Source organism: Phasianus colchicus, chromosome 6, assembly GCF_987193195.1.
Source record: "Phasianus colchicus chromosome 6, bPhaCol1.hap1.1, whole genome shotgun sequence".
NCBI lineage: Eukaryota > Metazoa > Chordata > Aves > Galliformes > Phasianidae > Phasianus > Phasianus colchicus.
The window spans coordinates 26,080,541-26,096,868 of NC_143441.1; the positions used below are offsets into that span (position 1 = coordinate 26,080,541).

At 34.4% G+C, this 16,328-nt stretch overlaps 1 protein-coding gene across 2 annotated transcripts in view; it reads left to right on the forward strand.

Moving 5' to 3' along the window:
* DGKB (diacylglycerol kinase beta) overlaps positions 1-16,328 on the forward strand; it is a 339,578-nt gene that overhangs the window by 132,586 nt on the left and 190,664 nt on the right. For both annotated transcript variants that reach the window (XM_090142730.1, XM_090142731.1), the window contains 3 exons: positions 3,124-3,209; positions 4,305-4,394; positions 9,391-9,551. In XM_090142730.1, coding sequence (XP_089998856.1) covers positions 3,124-3,209; positions 4,305-4,394; positions 9,391-9,551 — 337 coding nt within the window. The remainder of the gene's footprint in view (positions 1-3,123; positions 3,210-4,304; positions 4,395-9,390; positions 9,552-16,328) is intronic.

The following is a 16,328-nucleotide window of genomic DNA, read 5'->3' on the forward strand; positions in this document are numbered from 1 at the left end:
ATGGGAGGCAGCAGTTAATGGTACAAGAACTTCACCATCAGAAAGGAATTAGATGCTCTTGTTAATTTTGATGATTAAAAAACCACATGTAATCACATGTCTCCCATAAACAAAATCTTGGGGATTGTTTATATCCATGAATGGTTATCAGGAATGATATCATCAAACAATTTTCCTAGCAAATGTGATGCTATTCTAAGGCCTTAGAATGCAACCATTCATTTGTTTTCTTTCTGTATTTCATTATATTTGTCTTTTTATCTTTTATTCTTTAATATATCAGAAGTGTGTCCTTTAGTAGATGTCAGTAGGAGAAGTTCTGCTCATGTTTCTTGCTGCTTGTTTACAAGTGATTGAAGAGTAGGTGTTATTTGGCTTACAGTCTGTTTCAGCACAATGTTCCTGTGTACCTTTCCAGTGCTGCTATTTGCTATTATTTGACTGTTTGAATTTCTGATTTTGGAAAGCTATTCACTATAATATCTATAAAAATTAAGTCTATATAAAATAATATCTAAATATTATCTTCAAAAAAAAAATCTTATATTGTAGAGATAAAACTTTTGGTGAAACAGACCTTTTGCAAGCCAGTTTTATCAGTAAAGGCTGAAGCAAGGAGGAGTAACTGCCTTGTTAGTGTCCTCTGTTGCCAGTGGGCCTACATTTTCCTCAGAATTGCTTTTGCTATTGATGTGCATAAAGAAGCCCTTCTTGTTTATGTGGCAGTATACTTATATAATCTGTTTATGTGTACAAGTATTTAATATAAGGAATATTATAACTTACATTTATTTTGTGTATTTATATTTCTGTATTTTTTATATAACATATATATTGCTTTTACATTTAAACTTATAAAAAGTCATTTGCACTTAATGCTGTGCTATGAAATGAATTGTTTGTGAAATTCACTCATATGCAAACAAAATGCACCAGGGGAAATATGAATGAATCTTATTGAGAACTTGTTTGACATTTTTGTCAAATTCTTCAGTCCTCCATTTTTTCTTGGAAAACTATATTCTTCTTGATAAAGATTATACAATCAACAGGAAAAAGTTACTTTTATTCATATGGTGAGGATGCCTGCTTATTAAAAGGGCAACTGAGATTTAAATCTACTCTCTGCCTATCTGTATTACAATTAACATCAACCCAATGTTTCTGTGTTGTTGTTTTTTTTTTTTTAATTAATTTTTATTCTTATTTTCATTATTTGTGAGAGATATTGTGAGATTTTTTTTGTTAATCTTGTTGTTTGCTTGTGTGTACATGTGTTACTCTTTCCCCCAGGCTTTCTTCTTGAATCTAGTACGTGTGGTGGAAAGTGCTTACGTATTAACAGAACTTAGTATTCTACCCTCACCTCTGGACTACAATTTCATTTTTAGTTAATCTGAAATACTTTCAGTACTGGAAGTAGCGTAACTAGATCTGATAACTTTCTGAAGATGCAATACATTAAGTCAAAGTGGGAATGCTGGTGATGGGAGGCATTTATCTTCTCTCCTATTCTTATGAAGTGATGGAGAACCGCACCAGGGGGCCAGAACATCTCACTGTTCACTTCTTGTAGTGTGACTATGCAGTGTGCAGTGTGACTTCTAACAGAGGATCTTTCAGCACACATGCTTATTAAAAGATATATTTTCTAAAAGTAATTTGGCATGTGATATTTTGGATCAGAAGAGATCCTATAGCAGTTGTCCTTCAGATGTGTGAAGTAGAATTTAAAAGGTCAGAAGAGCAAAGCTAAATTTCATACAGAATGAGTAAGCATGCTTGAAATGTTGTACTTGACACTTTTTATTGGGTATGAGCTCTTTGGAGTAGAAGAAATTAGAGGAAGTGGGACACCAATTTGATGGACTTACTAGTATTACTTACCCTGAAATTCTGGTCTGGAACTAATTAAAAAAGTTGTCCTGTGACCTTCTACATCTTAGGGGTTTTTTTTGTTGTTGTTGTTTCCTATTGGACTTTCTGTTTCACACACTCTTCTTTTTGTCTGCAGTTTTTCATTTGGTCTTGATTTTATAAGGAACGTATAGCTTTCTAGAGACAGAAGCACTATTCTGTGTGCAGCACTAAAGCGTCATATGGAAAATAGCTTGATTTAAATATTATAAGTTATTCTGCAGATTTATTTATGTTTAAGAATTTTTGCACATTGTAATGATCACGCATTTACTAGGAGACTGCAAATTGCAAATGTAATCTGATCACCAGCATGTAGGCTATTCATTAAGATGTCTCTGAAAAGAATGTATGTTGAAATACATGCACATGCATATGTAATAATTAAGTAAAATGACAGTAAAGTTTCTGTCTAATCACAGTTTATGCATAATTTCAGCATATGTCAAAAGCTATCATAAAAAATGTTTTAAATTAAAAATATTTCAACTTGGAAGTGTTTTAATATATCCTCACTTTTCAGCATTATGGAAAATTGGTATTGTGTGAAGTGGATAATGATGCAGTGGTACTGTTTGACACTCAGTTGTTGTGGAAGCAGAGATAGCCAGGGAAATATTATCAATGATAGTACACTTATAAAATAGTTTGTAGGATGATGAAGTGGATGCATTCAATCTGATACTTATACATTTTGTATTAAGCCACAGTGCACAATTTTTTTTGTTTACCCCAAAATGCTCAGCTTATTATGTGTTAGTGTGCTACCAGAAGTATGTCATTTTCATATGCTTTTGTAGACAGTGCCTCACGAGAGGTGACTAGTATATTTTGCCATCTAAGACTTTTCTTTCTAGAGAGACTACATATCCATTTGCTACTCATTAAGCAGAAACTGTTTTCTGACAATAGTTTGAAACAAGATTTGAACTAAGACAAAGATTTGGATTAGCCATTAGGTCTAACCCATTTCTAATACCAGTGAACCATAATAACCATTTAATAATTTCTTAATAAATTTATCAGATAATTCATTGTTGGATGATATTTTGTCTTCTGTTTAAAAAAATGAGTGCATGGTCAGAGTTGATTATTATTTCAGATGTTGGTTTGTCAGGTACTGTCAAATGAAATGTCTTAAGCCATAAAATGTATTCACAGTGCATTTATGTTTATTAAATAGATATCTTCATTTACTGTTTGTAGGTTAAATTTTTTTCGAGATGTTCCTGAGTTCAGAGTACTAGCATGTGGTGGAGATGGGACAGTCGGCTGGATTTTGGATTGCATAGGTAATCAACATAGTTTACATATTTTTGCAGGATTCTTATATTTCACATTTATTACTCTTAACTATTTATCAACGTGGATGCAACTATTTGGTACAATATGTTCATTTAAATTTTAGAAATATCATAATTTGAGTCATAATTATTTTAAAGGATATTCAAATTGTAGAGGATATTCAAATCCCTAGATGAGTCCAATGTTTATAGCCCTGAAAAAAAGTTGCAGAAGACAAGAAATTTCAATCAAACTGCTTTAATTTTCTAAGTCTATTCCCTATACTGAAACAAACCAGCTACAAAATTTCTATTTATACTCCATTATCCCATAAGGAGGTAATGAAATAACAGTCCTTTGAATAGAACTGCTATGACAGACAGGTAGATGTGTAAGCTGTGGGATATGTAATCATTCCAAATAGAGTTCTTTCAGTTTCTTGGTCATAAATTCCTCTGTGCAAATAATTAGGAAGGCTCAGAGGTTAAGATGTTAGAGATTTTAACTTCCCTGTGCTTATTAGGGAACACATCTCTTATACCAAAGGTTTGTTTATTTGGCACTAGAGAGCTTGAAGAGAAAATAATGGGAATGTAAGACAATGGAAATGAGAAAGGAGATGGAGTGACCAAAAGACTTGACAGAATGTTTGGATGACGAGCATTAAAAATCATGGGCTCTCTTATGAGAGATCTAGACCAGAAAAGCTATGTAAGGAATGGATGATAGCAAATGCATATTTCTGAGCTTGCTTATTTATTTATTTATTTTAAAGGAGGGAGGTAAAGTGTCCTTTTGCAAATACAAGGTCCTGACTGTAATGCTCAAATAGCTTTGAAAATTGCAAATCAATGGACAACTTTTAATTCTTTGTCCTTCTGATAACAATAATGTAAATTAGGATTAAGGATTGTACATGGACTAGGGGATGGGCTGCACAATAGAATGACTCAATTAAATGCTTGTTGAGTAGACAGCGTGGTCCCATATACAGAGTACATATCTCTGTCTTTCAGTGAAACAAAATGTAACGTGGTTACTATATTGCTACCAAACAATTAGATTTTTGTTCCTTAGGTATGTTTTTCCTTTTTTATTCACAGAGAAAGCAAACTTACTTAAGCATCCTCCAGTTGCAATTCTGCCTCTTGGGACTGGCAATGATTTAGCAAGGTGTCTGAGATGGGGAGGAGGTAAACATAAATTAAAGTATCTTGTATTATGCAATTAAAAAAGAAAAAAAATAACTTTTGCATCGAAGTCTACTCTTAACATTTGGATGTCTCTTTTATGATTTATGTAACGAACCATTATCATCTTTCCTCTTTTTGGAATTAGCTGTCTGTAAATGTTATTTGAACTGTTTTATAGATATTAAAGGTTGTAATCACTCTTCATACCTTGTTTGTAGATTCTGCTGACACCAAAAAAACTCCAAGGTATAATGAGAGTAGTATATAGCTATTTGTTTGGCGTTTTACCATCTATATTGCATTTATTTCTTTAATCAATACATCATAAAGAAGTGTTAAATGAATGTTAGTTGGGGCTGTCCTGAAAGGGTTACTGAAAATGCTTAATGTTGGGTTTGGAGTGGTTTTATCTTTTTTAATATTTGTAAATTCTAAATGAAAAATGTGTCTCAACCTTAGTCTAGCTCTTTTGATCCGCTCTCCTTCTCTTCTCCTACGGAGGACTCCAGACAATCATTGTTTTGATGCAAGTTATCAGGAAATGAGAAGACAAAGAATGCTGAAAGGATAACACATGTAAAGTCAAAAGTTTAATATCCTTTGCATCCTCTCCTGGATGTGTGGAAACTTATTCTCAGCTCCTCCAATAACTTATTTCCATCCAGGATTTGCATTGTATGGTAAAAAAGAATAACACAAAAACTTGGAGGAGAAGTGAAGAAGGAAGTCGTAGGCAAGACTGTCTTTGGAGAAAACACACTAGTTCACAGACTCAAAGGTAGCTCTGTTTATTTCTCAGTTAGTCATTTCAGTACAAATGTATTAGGAACTTGGCTCTTTATTTGGAAATTCCCAGCCCTTGTAAATATTTCCTTCTTCTTCACTCTCATCATAAGTTTCCTTTCCAAATGTCTGCCTTGTTACCAGATACATCTTTAGAAAAATCTGTGTAGAACTCTTGGAACTTTTGTTAACAATAATGTTCTGTCAAATCATTTTAGAATCTCCTTCATCTCCACTGTCACGAATGGTGATTTTTTAAATTATTATGATTTTTTTTTTTTTTTTTTTTTTTTTTTTTTTTATGTAGGGGAGAAAAAATAAAATACAAATCAGCCTTACTTCACTTTCTGGACATAGAATAATTCGGGATAGAAGGGATCACAGGAGGTTTTCTAGTGCAATCTCCTGCACCAAGCACAGCTGAGTAGACTACATTGCTCAAAACTTTATGCACTTTTAGACAACACAGACACTTCAGGCACCCTGTTCCAGTGTCTGACAGTCTTAATGGTAAAGAAGTTTTTCTGTGTAGCCAGTCTGAATTGCTGTTGTTTCAATCCACACTCTTTGTCTCTCATCCTGTCCCTATGCAATGCTGTGAGGACCGCGGTTCTGTCTTCTTGATAACTTCCTTGTCAGCCTTAGCAAACAGGTATTAGGTCCTGCAAAGCCATCTCTTCTCTGGGCTGATTTGAATTGAGGAAGAACATGTCTTCCTCAACTTCTCCTCACAGAACAAGTGCTCTAGTCCCCAGTCATGTTGGGGTCCTCAGCTGAAATCCCTCCCATTTATGGATGTCTGCCTTGTATTAGGCTGGGCAACTGTGCTCATAACTGTGTGCACTCTAATTGGTGAACAAGAGAGGAATTTCACTTCTCAGGCTACTGGCTCTGCTCCTGTTCATTTGACTGAGAAGACTGTTGGACTACTTTGATGCCAGGCTGTTCTGTTAGCTCATATGCAACTTGCTGTCTGCCAACACCCTTGGTACTTCTTCAGCAGAGCTGTTCCTCTCAGTCCATCCCAAGCCTGTATCTTTACAGGAGTTATTTCTTCTGTTGTGTGGGATTTGCTGAATTTAGTAATGGTCCTCTAGCGTGCCAAAATTCCTTTGGATAGCGTCCTGCCCTTGAGCATCAGTTAGTATGTGACATCCTGAAACTCAAGGAATGTGCGCTCCAATATATCATCCATATCACTGGTAAGAAGAAAAGGTTCAGGTTCCAGGATAGACCTCTGCAGTAATTCAGTCCTCATAGATATCCACAGAGAGCACAGCCTATTAGCCACCCCTTACTGAGCTCAATGATCCGTGTTTTATGTGTCCATCTAATTTCCTACTCATCCAAACTATAATGTCCCAGCTAAAATGCAAGAGTACTGTGGGAGACAGTGTTGGATGACTTGCTAAAGTAGAGGCAATTAATACCTGCATTTTCCTCCTTATCCAAAAATCCAATCATCTTATTACAAAACGCAGTTGTGTGTCTGATATACCTGTGGTAGATCCATGCTGGTTGACTTCTCCTTAATGTGCACAGAAGTTTGTTCAGAGCAAGCTTGATTGTGATTTCTTCCAGGGGTCAATGTGACAGCCTGTCCTGTCATTCTTTAGATTGATTTTTGGCCTTTTTGATGAGAAATTGAGAAGTTATGTTTTCCAAGTTACCAGTGACACCTCCCAGTCATCTAACTTTTTCTTAAATGGTAGACAGTGGCCTTGCAAAGGTTTTAGCCAGCTTTCTCAGAATGTTTATATGCAGCCCAGCTGATTTCATGAACTTGTCTATGTAAAGTATGCAAACAATCTGCCTCAAACCTCTGCAGGTTTGTTGTCCCAGGCCTCCAGGGTGCTGAGAACAATGGCTTTATTGGTCAACTAGCTAATTCATCCACAGCCTTCAGCACTGGGCTCCTGTCTACCTGAGTTCAGCAGAAAATGAAAGTTCTGTGTTTTTAAGGCTTTGGCTATGTGTCCTTCTCATTATTTGCAACAACAGCAACAACAACAAAACTTTTCATTCAGTATGCATACTTCCATTTCTTAAATTCATTTCCTCATGGGGAATGTTTTCCAGATACTTACTCTCAAGCATTTGCCAGAAATTTTCCAGTATCAGTAGCGGACACATGAAAACTTCCATTGAGTTTGCTTACTGTGAGACTAACTCTGCACTCACAGAGTGATAGTTATATGCAACCTACCTGGTTCTGAACTGCTGTAGTGAACCATGAGGCTGATTTACTGTGCTTCTGAACCCTTCTATTTATTTCCTTTGGGAAACTTTGGGAAAAGGCACTTTCAGAAAAAAAAGAAAAAAAAAAAAGAAAAAAAAAAAGATGAGCAGCAATAGATAAGTACTGGTTTTATTACATTTGATTATCTTAGGCAGGAAATGTCCTTCCTTTCAATTCTACATATTTAGATAGAATCATAAAATTGCAGGGTTGGAGGGGCCTCAAGGGATCTTCAAGTCCCACTTCCCTAAAGCAGATTCCCTACAATAGGTCACATAGATAGGTGTCCAGACCTCCATAGGAGACTCCACAACCTCTCCGGGCAACCTGTTCCAGTGCTCTGTTTGTATGGAACTTCCTATGTGCAAGTTTTAGGTCATTATTCCTCGTCCTATTGCTATGCACTATCAAGAAGTGCCTGGCCTCATTCATTTGCCTCCTACTTCCCTTTAGATAAACATGTGTCAGATCCCCTCTCAAGTCATCTTTTCCCCAGTCTGAACAGACCTGTGTTTGTCCACCTGTCCTCGTATAGGAGATAGTCCAGGCCCTTAATCTTCTTTGTGACCCTCCTCTGGACTCCTGAGAGATCTCAGTCTTTTTTGAACATTTAACTTCTATTTTCACTGATTACACGTGGACTAAAAAAAAAAAAAAAAAAAAAAAAAAAAAAAAAGGAAAGGAATGAAAATATTCTGTCTTCCTTCATTCTTTCCCCTATCACTTTTTGCCATAGCACAGATTTTCTGGAACTTCTGTAGGCTGAGAGAAGAGACAGGACTTGCAGAAACTAAACTACTGTTTTCAACAGTGAAGGCAAATGGAACTGTGAATGCTGCTGTTAGGCGATGGTTAGCAGTAATTAATGAATAAAAATATACTGTACAACCATAAGAAAGTATATCAGAAATGGGTTTTTAACAAGAAGGTTTTCAGTGACTCTTTTCTTTTTTCTTGACATCCTGAATTTTTGTTGATTCAGTAGCTATGTAGAGAACTCCTGATATTTGACCTTTCTTCATACAAAAATTACACATTTTGCATACCAAAGATGTGGGTGTTATTTCACAAATTATTTTAATGACCCAGCAAGTACATATTGCATGAATGTGAAAAATTATTTCTGATTTGAAGAAGGAACGAATCCACAGGTCATAGTTATTTATTACAATGGTATTTTGTATTCCTAGTAGAGATATAAGCCGGGAAAATCCCCTTTTTATATTTGTGTACATGTGTATACTATAGCTTGTGTATATTCAAAAATGTGTAAGCAAGAATACTGCTTGATTTAGCATACAGTGTTTCGGACTAATGAATTGCCTAAAGACAGATGCACTTGCAAGTAAGAGTACAGTCTCCCTGCAGGTCTGGGTAAGATTGTTAAAGAAATTTCTGGAAGATGGAAAAATGTTAGTTCAGTTGATAAGGCATCAGTTATAAATGGATTTCATGTTTTGCATTTTTTATTTTAAGCCACATGGAAAAATTGACAAAAATACTAGGCAGCTTTTAATTTTTCTGTCTCCTTTTAAACTTTGATCAGATAATTCTAGGAATCTGAAAATCTTTTTTTTTTTTTTTTTTTTTTTGCCTACATTTTTAAGTCAAATACAGTTAAGTATTAAGATTAATTTCAAAGGAAGAATATTTAGGAATGTGTGATGTTAGATCTTTGGCTAGTTGCTACAGTCTTTGGGAAAATTCAAGGGATTGACAAGTTTAGAAGTTCAGATTATTTTCTCCAGTATTGATCTGACACTCAATGAAATTTATAAAATAAACCTAAGTTTACAGTCATGTAGCTAGGTGCAGAAGTAAGCTCTGTGTTTTAACTCCTCTTAATGACAAGTACTGGAAAATTATCTGTACTTTACACATACTTTTCAGATCTTATATACATAGTTTTCATTTTTCCTGTCATCTAGAAAAAGAATGAAAACTGAATAAAACTTAATTTTTACCTTTTCATAGGTTATGAGGGTGAAAATTTAATGAAGATCTTAAAAGACATTGAGAACAGCTCTGAGATTTTGCTGGACAGGTGGAAATTTGAAGTAATACCCAACGATAAAGACGAGAAAGGAGACCCAGTGCCTTACAACATCATCAATAACTACTTTTCAATCGGCGTGGTAAGACTCATACATATTCTTAAATGATTATAATTTTTTTTTTCTTTTCTATTCAAAAAATATTTCCATTTTTTGGCTTAGCTTGAAGAATTGTTGATTACAATGTAATCAACAGTAACATTTACAATGTTACTTTCTTAGTGAAATGAATACTTAGATGACTGACAGTGATTCAGCAACTTACATAAATTTACATAAACGCACACTCAAGACATATATTTTTTTAAATATCTACCTTTCTATCTATAAAAAAGTTATTTGTGTTGTTTCTAATGGCTTATGACTGATTATAGATCTAAATTTAATTAGCATTATTAAGTTCCTACAGAAATATAAAGGTAAACTCATCACTTAATAAGAGCTCAAGCGACATTTTCATGTGGATCTTTAGGATTCACATGAGCTATTATATGAACTATATGAGCTATTACATGAACTTATATGTATATATGAACTATATATCAGAACTATATATAAAATAATTTTACATAATAATAATAATAGCAAGTATATTCTTGGTTCTGTCATGGAGTATTCACAGTTAGAATGAATTGTGTGGAACAAGGGCATGAGAACTCTTAATGTCATGGGAATTCCAGCCTGTGCTTCTCTGTGGTCTCCCATTGGAACTATGATCCACACTGTATATATAAGTGGAATCAGAAAATCTAGTCTCCTCAAACTCATCATAAGTCTTTTGCTTTGAATATGTTTATATGTTTTCAAACATTTGTGGAAGGGGGGCTGTGATGAGGTCCATATTTTGCAGAGTTTAATTTACTTGGTTACTGTGCTTCAGCCTTAACAAGGCTCTGCCACAACCTTAAATGGTTATATGGAAATTTTTGCATATTACTTGCAGTTCAGTTTTTATGTAGTGCTGATCATCAACATGCAGACAGTTTGTTCCTAAAACCATTCCTTGGTCTCTAATCCTGTATAGTTTTAATTGCTGAAAAATAATCATTTTTACTTAAATAGTAAGAAATAATTGTTAGGTTCTTTGCTTGTGTAGCTGGAATTTAGCCTGTCTTTTTTAAAATAAGTGCAGAAAGCAACCAGATAAAACAGAAATAATTAAAAAAAAAAAAAAAAAGTATAAAAAAACATATAAAGGCAAAGTATATGCACCAAAACAGAAGCAAATATGCTGTGCTGGGGAACAGAACGTTTTTGGTGACTTAGTCATAAGAAAATACTGATGCTCAATGATGAAATTGATGAAAACAGATTATTCAGTTTCTTTGTAAAACTCTTTGTTGCCTACAGGGAGGTCAGTCTTTTTTTTTCTTTTCTTTTTTTTTTGTAGCTTATCTCCCAGTTTCTTCAACATTTTCTTGCAAAAAATGTTTTCTAGACATCTGATAATGTCTGTTACTTTTAACACTGTTCAGATAAAATGTGAGAATTCAATCCAATTACTCCCTTTGTTCCCTATCTCCCTCGAATTGTAGTCTCCTGATGAGGCAAAATGCTGCATTTGATGTTTTATCAGTACTGAGTGGAAAAGAGGAATTAAGTCATGCCTTGCAGATGATACTTCCATTAAGAAAAACAGTCTTCTTAACAATAGCATGACTTTTTAAATTCATATGTGATTTGTGATTCATTGCTAATTTCCAATACTCTTCTTAACAACTACTACCTCGTATCTCATTTGGGTTTTCCATAGTTTATTCTTTCTTCCTAAATGTAAAACTTATGCTTACTGAATTACATCCTCTTTTAATTTTTTTACTGTTTCTCTAAGGCACTACAAAGAATAATTGTAACCTTTAACATACTTCATATGGCCTCATAGATTCCTGCCAAGTAATAGGCACAGTCTCTAATCATTATGAACAGAACCTGCTAAATCGGTTTTGTAACAGAACAGCAGAAATGGCTTTTGACAACAATCTCGATGCCTGCTCACAAAAGCCAAGGGAATATAACTCAATATTATTGTGCCTGACTTGGGGCTCTTACTGCTTTCGGACCATAATTCAGGTTGGAAGGAAATTCAGGAAGTCGCTAGTCCAGTGTCTTGTTCTAAGCAGGGTCAGCTATGAGAGTGAGTTACACTGTTGAGGGCTTTGTCCAATAGTGTCTCAAAAAACCTCCAAGGATGGAGATGGCACAACCTCTCCGGCCAACCTATTCCTCTGCCTGACTTTCCCTATGGTGGAGATGTTATTTCTTGTATCCAGTCTAAATCTCTGTTGTTTCACCTTACACACTTCTCCTATCCTCACATTATACAACATTGTGAAGAGGCTGGCTTTGTTGTATACATAATCTCCCTCCTTGTAGGTATTTACAGATTGCCATTATTTCCCTGAAGCATCTTCTAGACTGAGACAGGTCTGGTTGTTTTTTTTTTGTTTTTTTTTTAATTTGTATATTTTTCACTGATAAAGATAAAAATTTCCCTACTTGGATAGAAGATTGCTGGGGTAGATGATGTTCAGAACACTGCTAAAGTTGGGCATAACATCTACTGCTCTCATCATTTTATCATAGGAAAGAATAAGAAGGTAATTTACTCTTGGGAAGGAAAATCCTTTGCTAAGTTGAAAATGAACATTTCACAGAAACATCTGTATTTGAAAGGTTGGATTAATATGTTCAAGCCAAAAAAAAAAAAAAAGATGTGTTTCTACCACACTGTGTGAGTTCTGTTACCTACATGAGTATATGTACTATATGTAAGTACAGGAAAACAAGTAAGAAGCAAAGTGAGATGCAGTAGCTGAATATACAGTGTTGAATGTGATGAAAGCGCAAAGCACAGAAGAACCATACGAAGCATCAGCCAAGCTGTGTGTCAGTTTCAAAGCTGAAGCTAGAAAACATCTAAGAGTAAAGTAGAATGAGATAAAGATTTTCAAGTGCTCACATCCATCATTCTGTCAGGATGGCAGGATACCAGAAGAGAAGTCCCATCTGCTTCCCAATAGAACTGGTATCATTGAAACAATCTGAATATCCAAGAAAAAATGAGTATTAAAGCAATCAAATCACATTTGCTTAAAAAAAAAAAAAAAAAAGGAAAGAAAAAAAAAAAGAAAAAAGAGGGAAAAAGAGGGAGATTTGATTTGCTGGCCAAACATAACAGATATCACTGATAACATTAGAGGACAAATTAACAGGAATGACAGAAACATGAAACATCAGGACAATTATCAGAAGGAGGATACTGAAATACAGTTACTGACATATTTTGGAGAAAATAAAAATAATCTACACAACGTGCCTTAATTGTCTTATGTTCGTGCACTAGGCTGATGTTATCATAGTGATAATGAAATACTGATCTCATTAGTGCCAGTGTTAGCGTGTTATCACAGGCTCTGTATTCCAGACAGTCAGGTTGCAATGCCTTTCTACTGTTGCTGCAGGAGTAGAAATTCAGTCATGTCACATCATTTAGCTAAATTGCTGAGGGTGTAAACAATTTACTGGAGGTGAGTGTGTGTGTAGACAATATCAGCTTGTGCATATTAATTGTCACAGTTAGCCTTTTCCCCGTGGATAAAACAGCATAATTTACTTTCTTCACTCACTCATCTGCTTAACATTAATGGTGAGTTGACAGATATACGCAGACAGTTGCTTCAGATAAGCTTGCGTGTTGTAATACTGTGGAACATCTGAGTTATTTTAACCTTGCTATTTCCCAAGCCTGTATTAAAAAAAAAAAAAAAAAAAAAAACACTAATCAATTATATACCGTATTGTCTTAGCACAGAGAAATATTGTCACATAATTTAGAAATAACCCTTCAGTTTAATATTTCAAAAAAACAAAAACAAATTTGAAAAGCTATTTTTTCAAATAAAAGAGCTTACAAATCTAATCTCAGATTTTTTTCAAGATCAAACCATATTCATGGAATAGTTATGGAACCACAGCAACTAAAGATACATAGCATTAATTGCAAAATACACCAGTGGATTGGTATTTTATCCATGAAATTCACACAAAGTGTATCCAGATCAAGTGCACACAAAACAGGTAATCATGGAAGATGGTGAAATTTGCTTACAATTGAGCAGTAGAACATAGAACATTGATGACCAGTGGATAGTGAGGCAAGCTCTCAAATAATTCCAAAAAACAGAAAAAAAAAAAAAAAACTTACAAGCTGTACCTTGAGAAAGTCTTGCTGCAGCATGGATCACGTAATGGCACAATTAAAAATTTTACAATGTTAAGATCTCAAAAACAAAGGTCTTATAAATCTTCAGAAAAAGTAGCTTTTTTAGATAATAAACTAAAATTGAGTGACTCTCAATGGTGTTCGTATTTTATTGGGAAGTTATTCAAGAATGTTAAATATATAAGGCAGTTACAATGTTTTCTTTTAGTGTTTCTGAAATGATTTTCTCAAAGTGAGGTAAAATGTGTATTTTGATAAAAACTTTTTCACTTATAAATCATTAAATGGTTGGTTATGATGAAACATTAGAAACTTCACCTTTCACCAAATGCTTGGTATAAAAGAGCACATGGAATGAAAAATAAGCTATCTTATACACTTAGGGACAGGAAGAGTGGAAGAGAAGAAGAAACTTTGGTTACTTATCCTTACAGTGCTTTTTCTCCAAGCTGGACACATGAGAAATGATTCAGTGTTTCTATCTGCACTTTCTCTACTACTTAGGAAGGGCAGAGGAACTGTAAGAGTCCTGGGAACAAGCCATAAGTACTCAGGATGCAGAATGGTGGTGGAGCTGCATAGACAAAATCACGGTGGAGATTTAGTGTTTGAGTAAGTTGATTAAGAGCTCAGAAAACTCAGAAACAGCATGAGCTAGGCAAAAAAAACCCTTTTCAGTAATCATTCATAATCAATTATGAAGATGTGTTCACCAGTAAGGAATAGGAAATTCGCTTATACTCTTTTTGAAATCTTTTTTTGTAACTAATTTTTGGTTGGATTGGTCAATAAAAATTACTGGAAAACTGGCAAAGTGTCCTGATTTTCTAGGTCTGGGAGTACGAGCAGAGTTGTAGCTGCCACATATTCATTGGCAATGTAAAATATTAACAGTAATAATAATCAGTCAAAAATTATAATCCTTTAAAAAAATCTTATTGTTATTTGATATCTTACAACAAACCTTTTTTTATTTCTAATAGTAGGATAGCACTTTAGAGAGTCTTTGTAATAGCCTTGACTGGAGCAAGTAGGTATTGGATAGGTGTAGGCCGAATCAAAGACAAAAAGGTAGTCACTTGGGTTGCGTCATTCTAAACTGAACACTTTTGCTAGAGCCTGATTTTTACATGCAATTAAGCAATAAAATTGAAAATATATTTAAAAGGGTAATGACAACAACAAAAAAACACAAACAGCTTTTAATTGTGCTCAGACAATAAATGGCCTTGAGAATGCTAAAAATAATCTGTAATCCAAACAATTAATTTATCTCCCATCGACTTCCTTTATAGTTAGCTATTCATGGTGCTCTCTATTGTTTTCAATTTTGTGGGTAATAATGCTGAAAGAAATTATGAATTGATTTGCATTGCTGTTAAGATGAAAATCCTAATGTAGGTTTTTGTGAAGCAAGCTTAATTTTGAATTTACTGTTCTGTCACTTAATTAGAGTTTAGCCTTTACAGAGCCAAAATTATGTCAACATGAATCGGCAGTGGAAATCTTACCATGGGTATTTTCTTTGTTGTTGTTGTTGTTGTTGTTTTAAAACCAGCCGTAAATTTATGTGAGGTTAATACAGGATAAACTCTTAACTCTGTTTAACTATCTTTTAAACTGTTTTAACTACATAGGGTATTATAGAGCATATGCTACAAAGCCCCTTATAGCTCTGTAATTAGAATAGAGTAGAAACCAAACTTGCAAACATCTTCTTTGTCTTTTAGTACAAGTTTGTACAAAAAGAAATCACTAGGGTTGATTCTGAGGCAAATTATACTAGCGATAGTGTGGTGTACTGCAACATTCCTTATGTAAAACATCCATTTATTGGTGTCAGTGCAACATTCATGGTCTAAGAGTAAATCAAATACTGTAGTATTGCTAGCTAGCCCTTGTTTGGGCTGATAGCTGAGTGTGCACTTTAGATTTAAGTCTTCTTGGTGTCTTTATGAATGGTGCTTTTCTGCATACATTCTTTAAAGTGTCATTGCCAACAAGATTACGCTGCTTTCCCAAACTTTCATTAGAGCAAAATACTTAAATTGTGGAAAACAACCGGCTTATTTGAACTAAGATGGGATTTAAATAAGAATTTTCCAATGTTCCTTCAGTTGATACATGTGCAAGCATGTACATAAAGACATACTGGAGAGGAAAAAGGAGCGTAGCACTCTAGGACAATAATTAAGACAATAACTTAGAAGAAAACTGTGATATCCAGATTAATGTTCCATCTGTTGTTTTTGTCCATCTGATTAACGTGTGTGTGGCAATTCAGAAACTTCCACTGCTGCAAATGACTTTTCTAACATCATTAGATGCAGAATTTGAATGCCAAAACAGAGCTCATGCTAGTAGAATACCTCAGCCTTTCATTCAGTCTCTACAACATGTGATATTGATTTCAAAGCAATATGGTTATATTCTGACTTGATGAACTACAGTGATAATGTGTTTTGCAAGTGTATTTAGCTAAGACAGTGAAGATTTTTGACTATGCCTGGAAATGTTCTGTAAATTCTTTGCAATGTAAGCCAGTATCCCATGTTATTTTTGTTTTGTTTTGTTTTGTTTTATTTTTGTTTCTTTGCTTCATTATGAAGGCTGTTATAAGATAGATGGGAGATCTC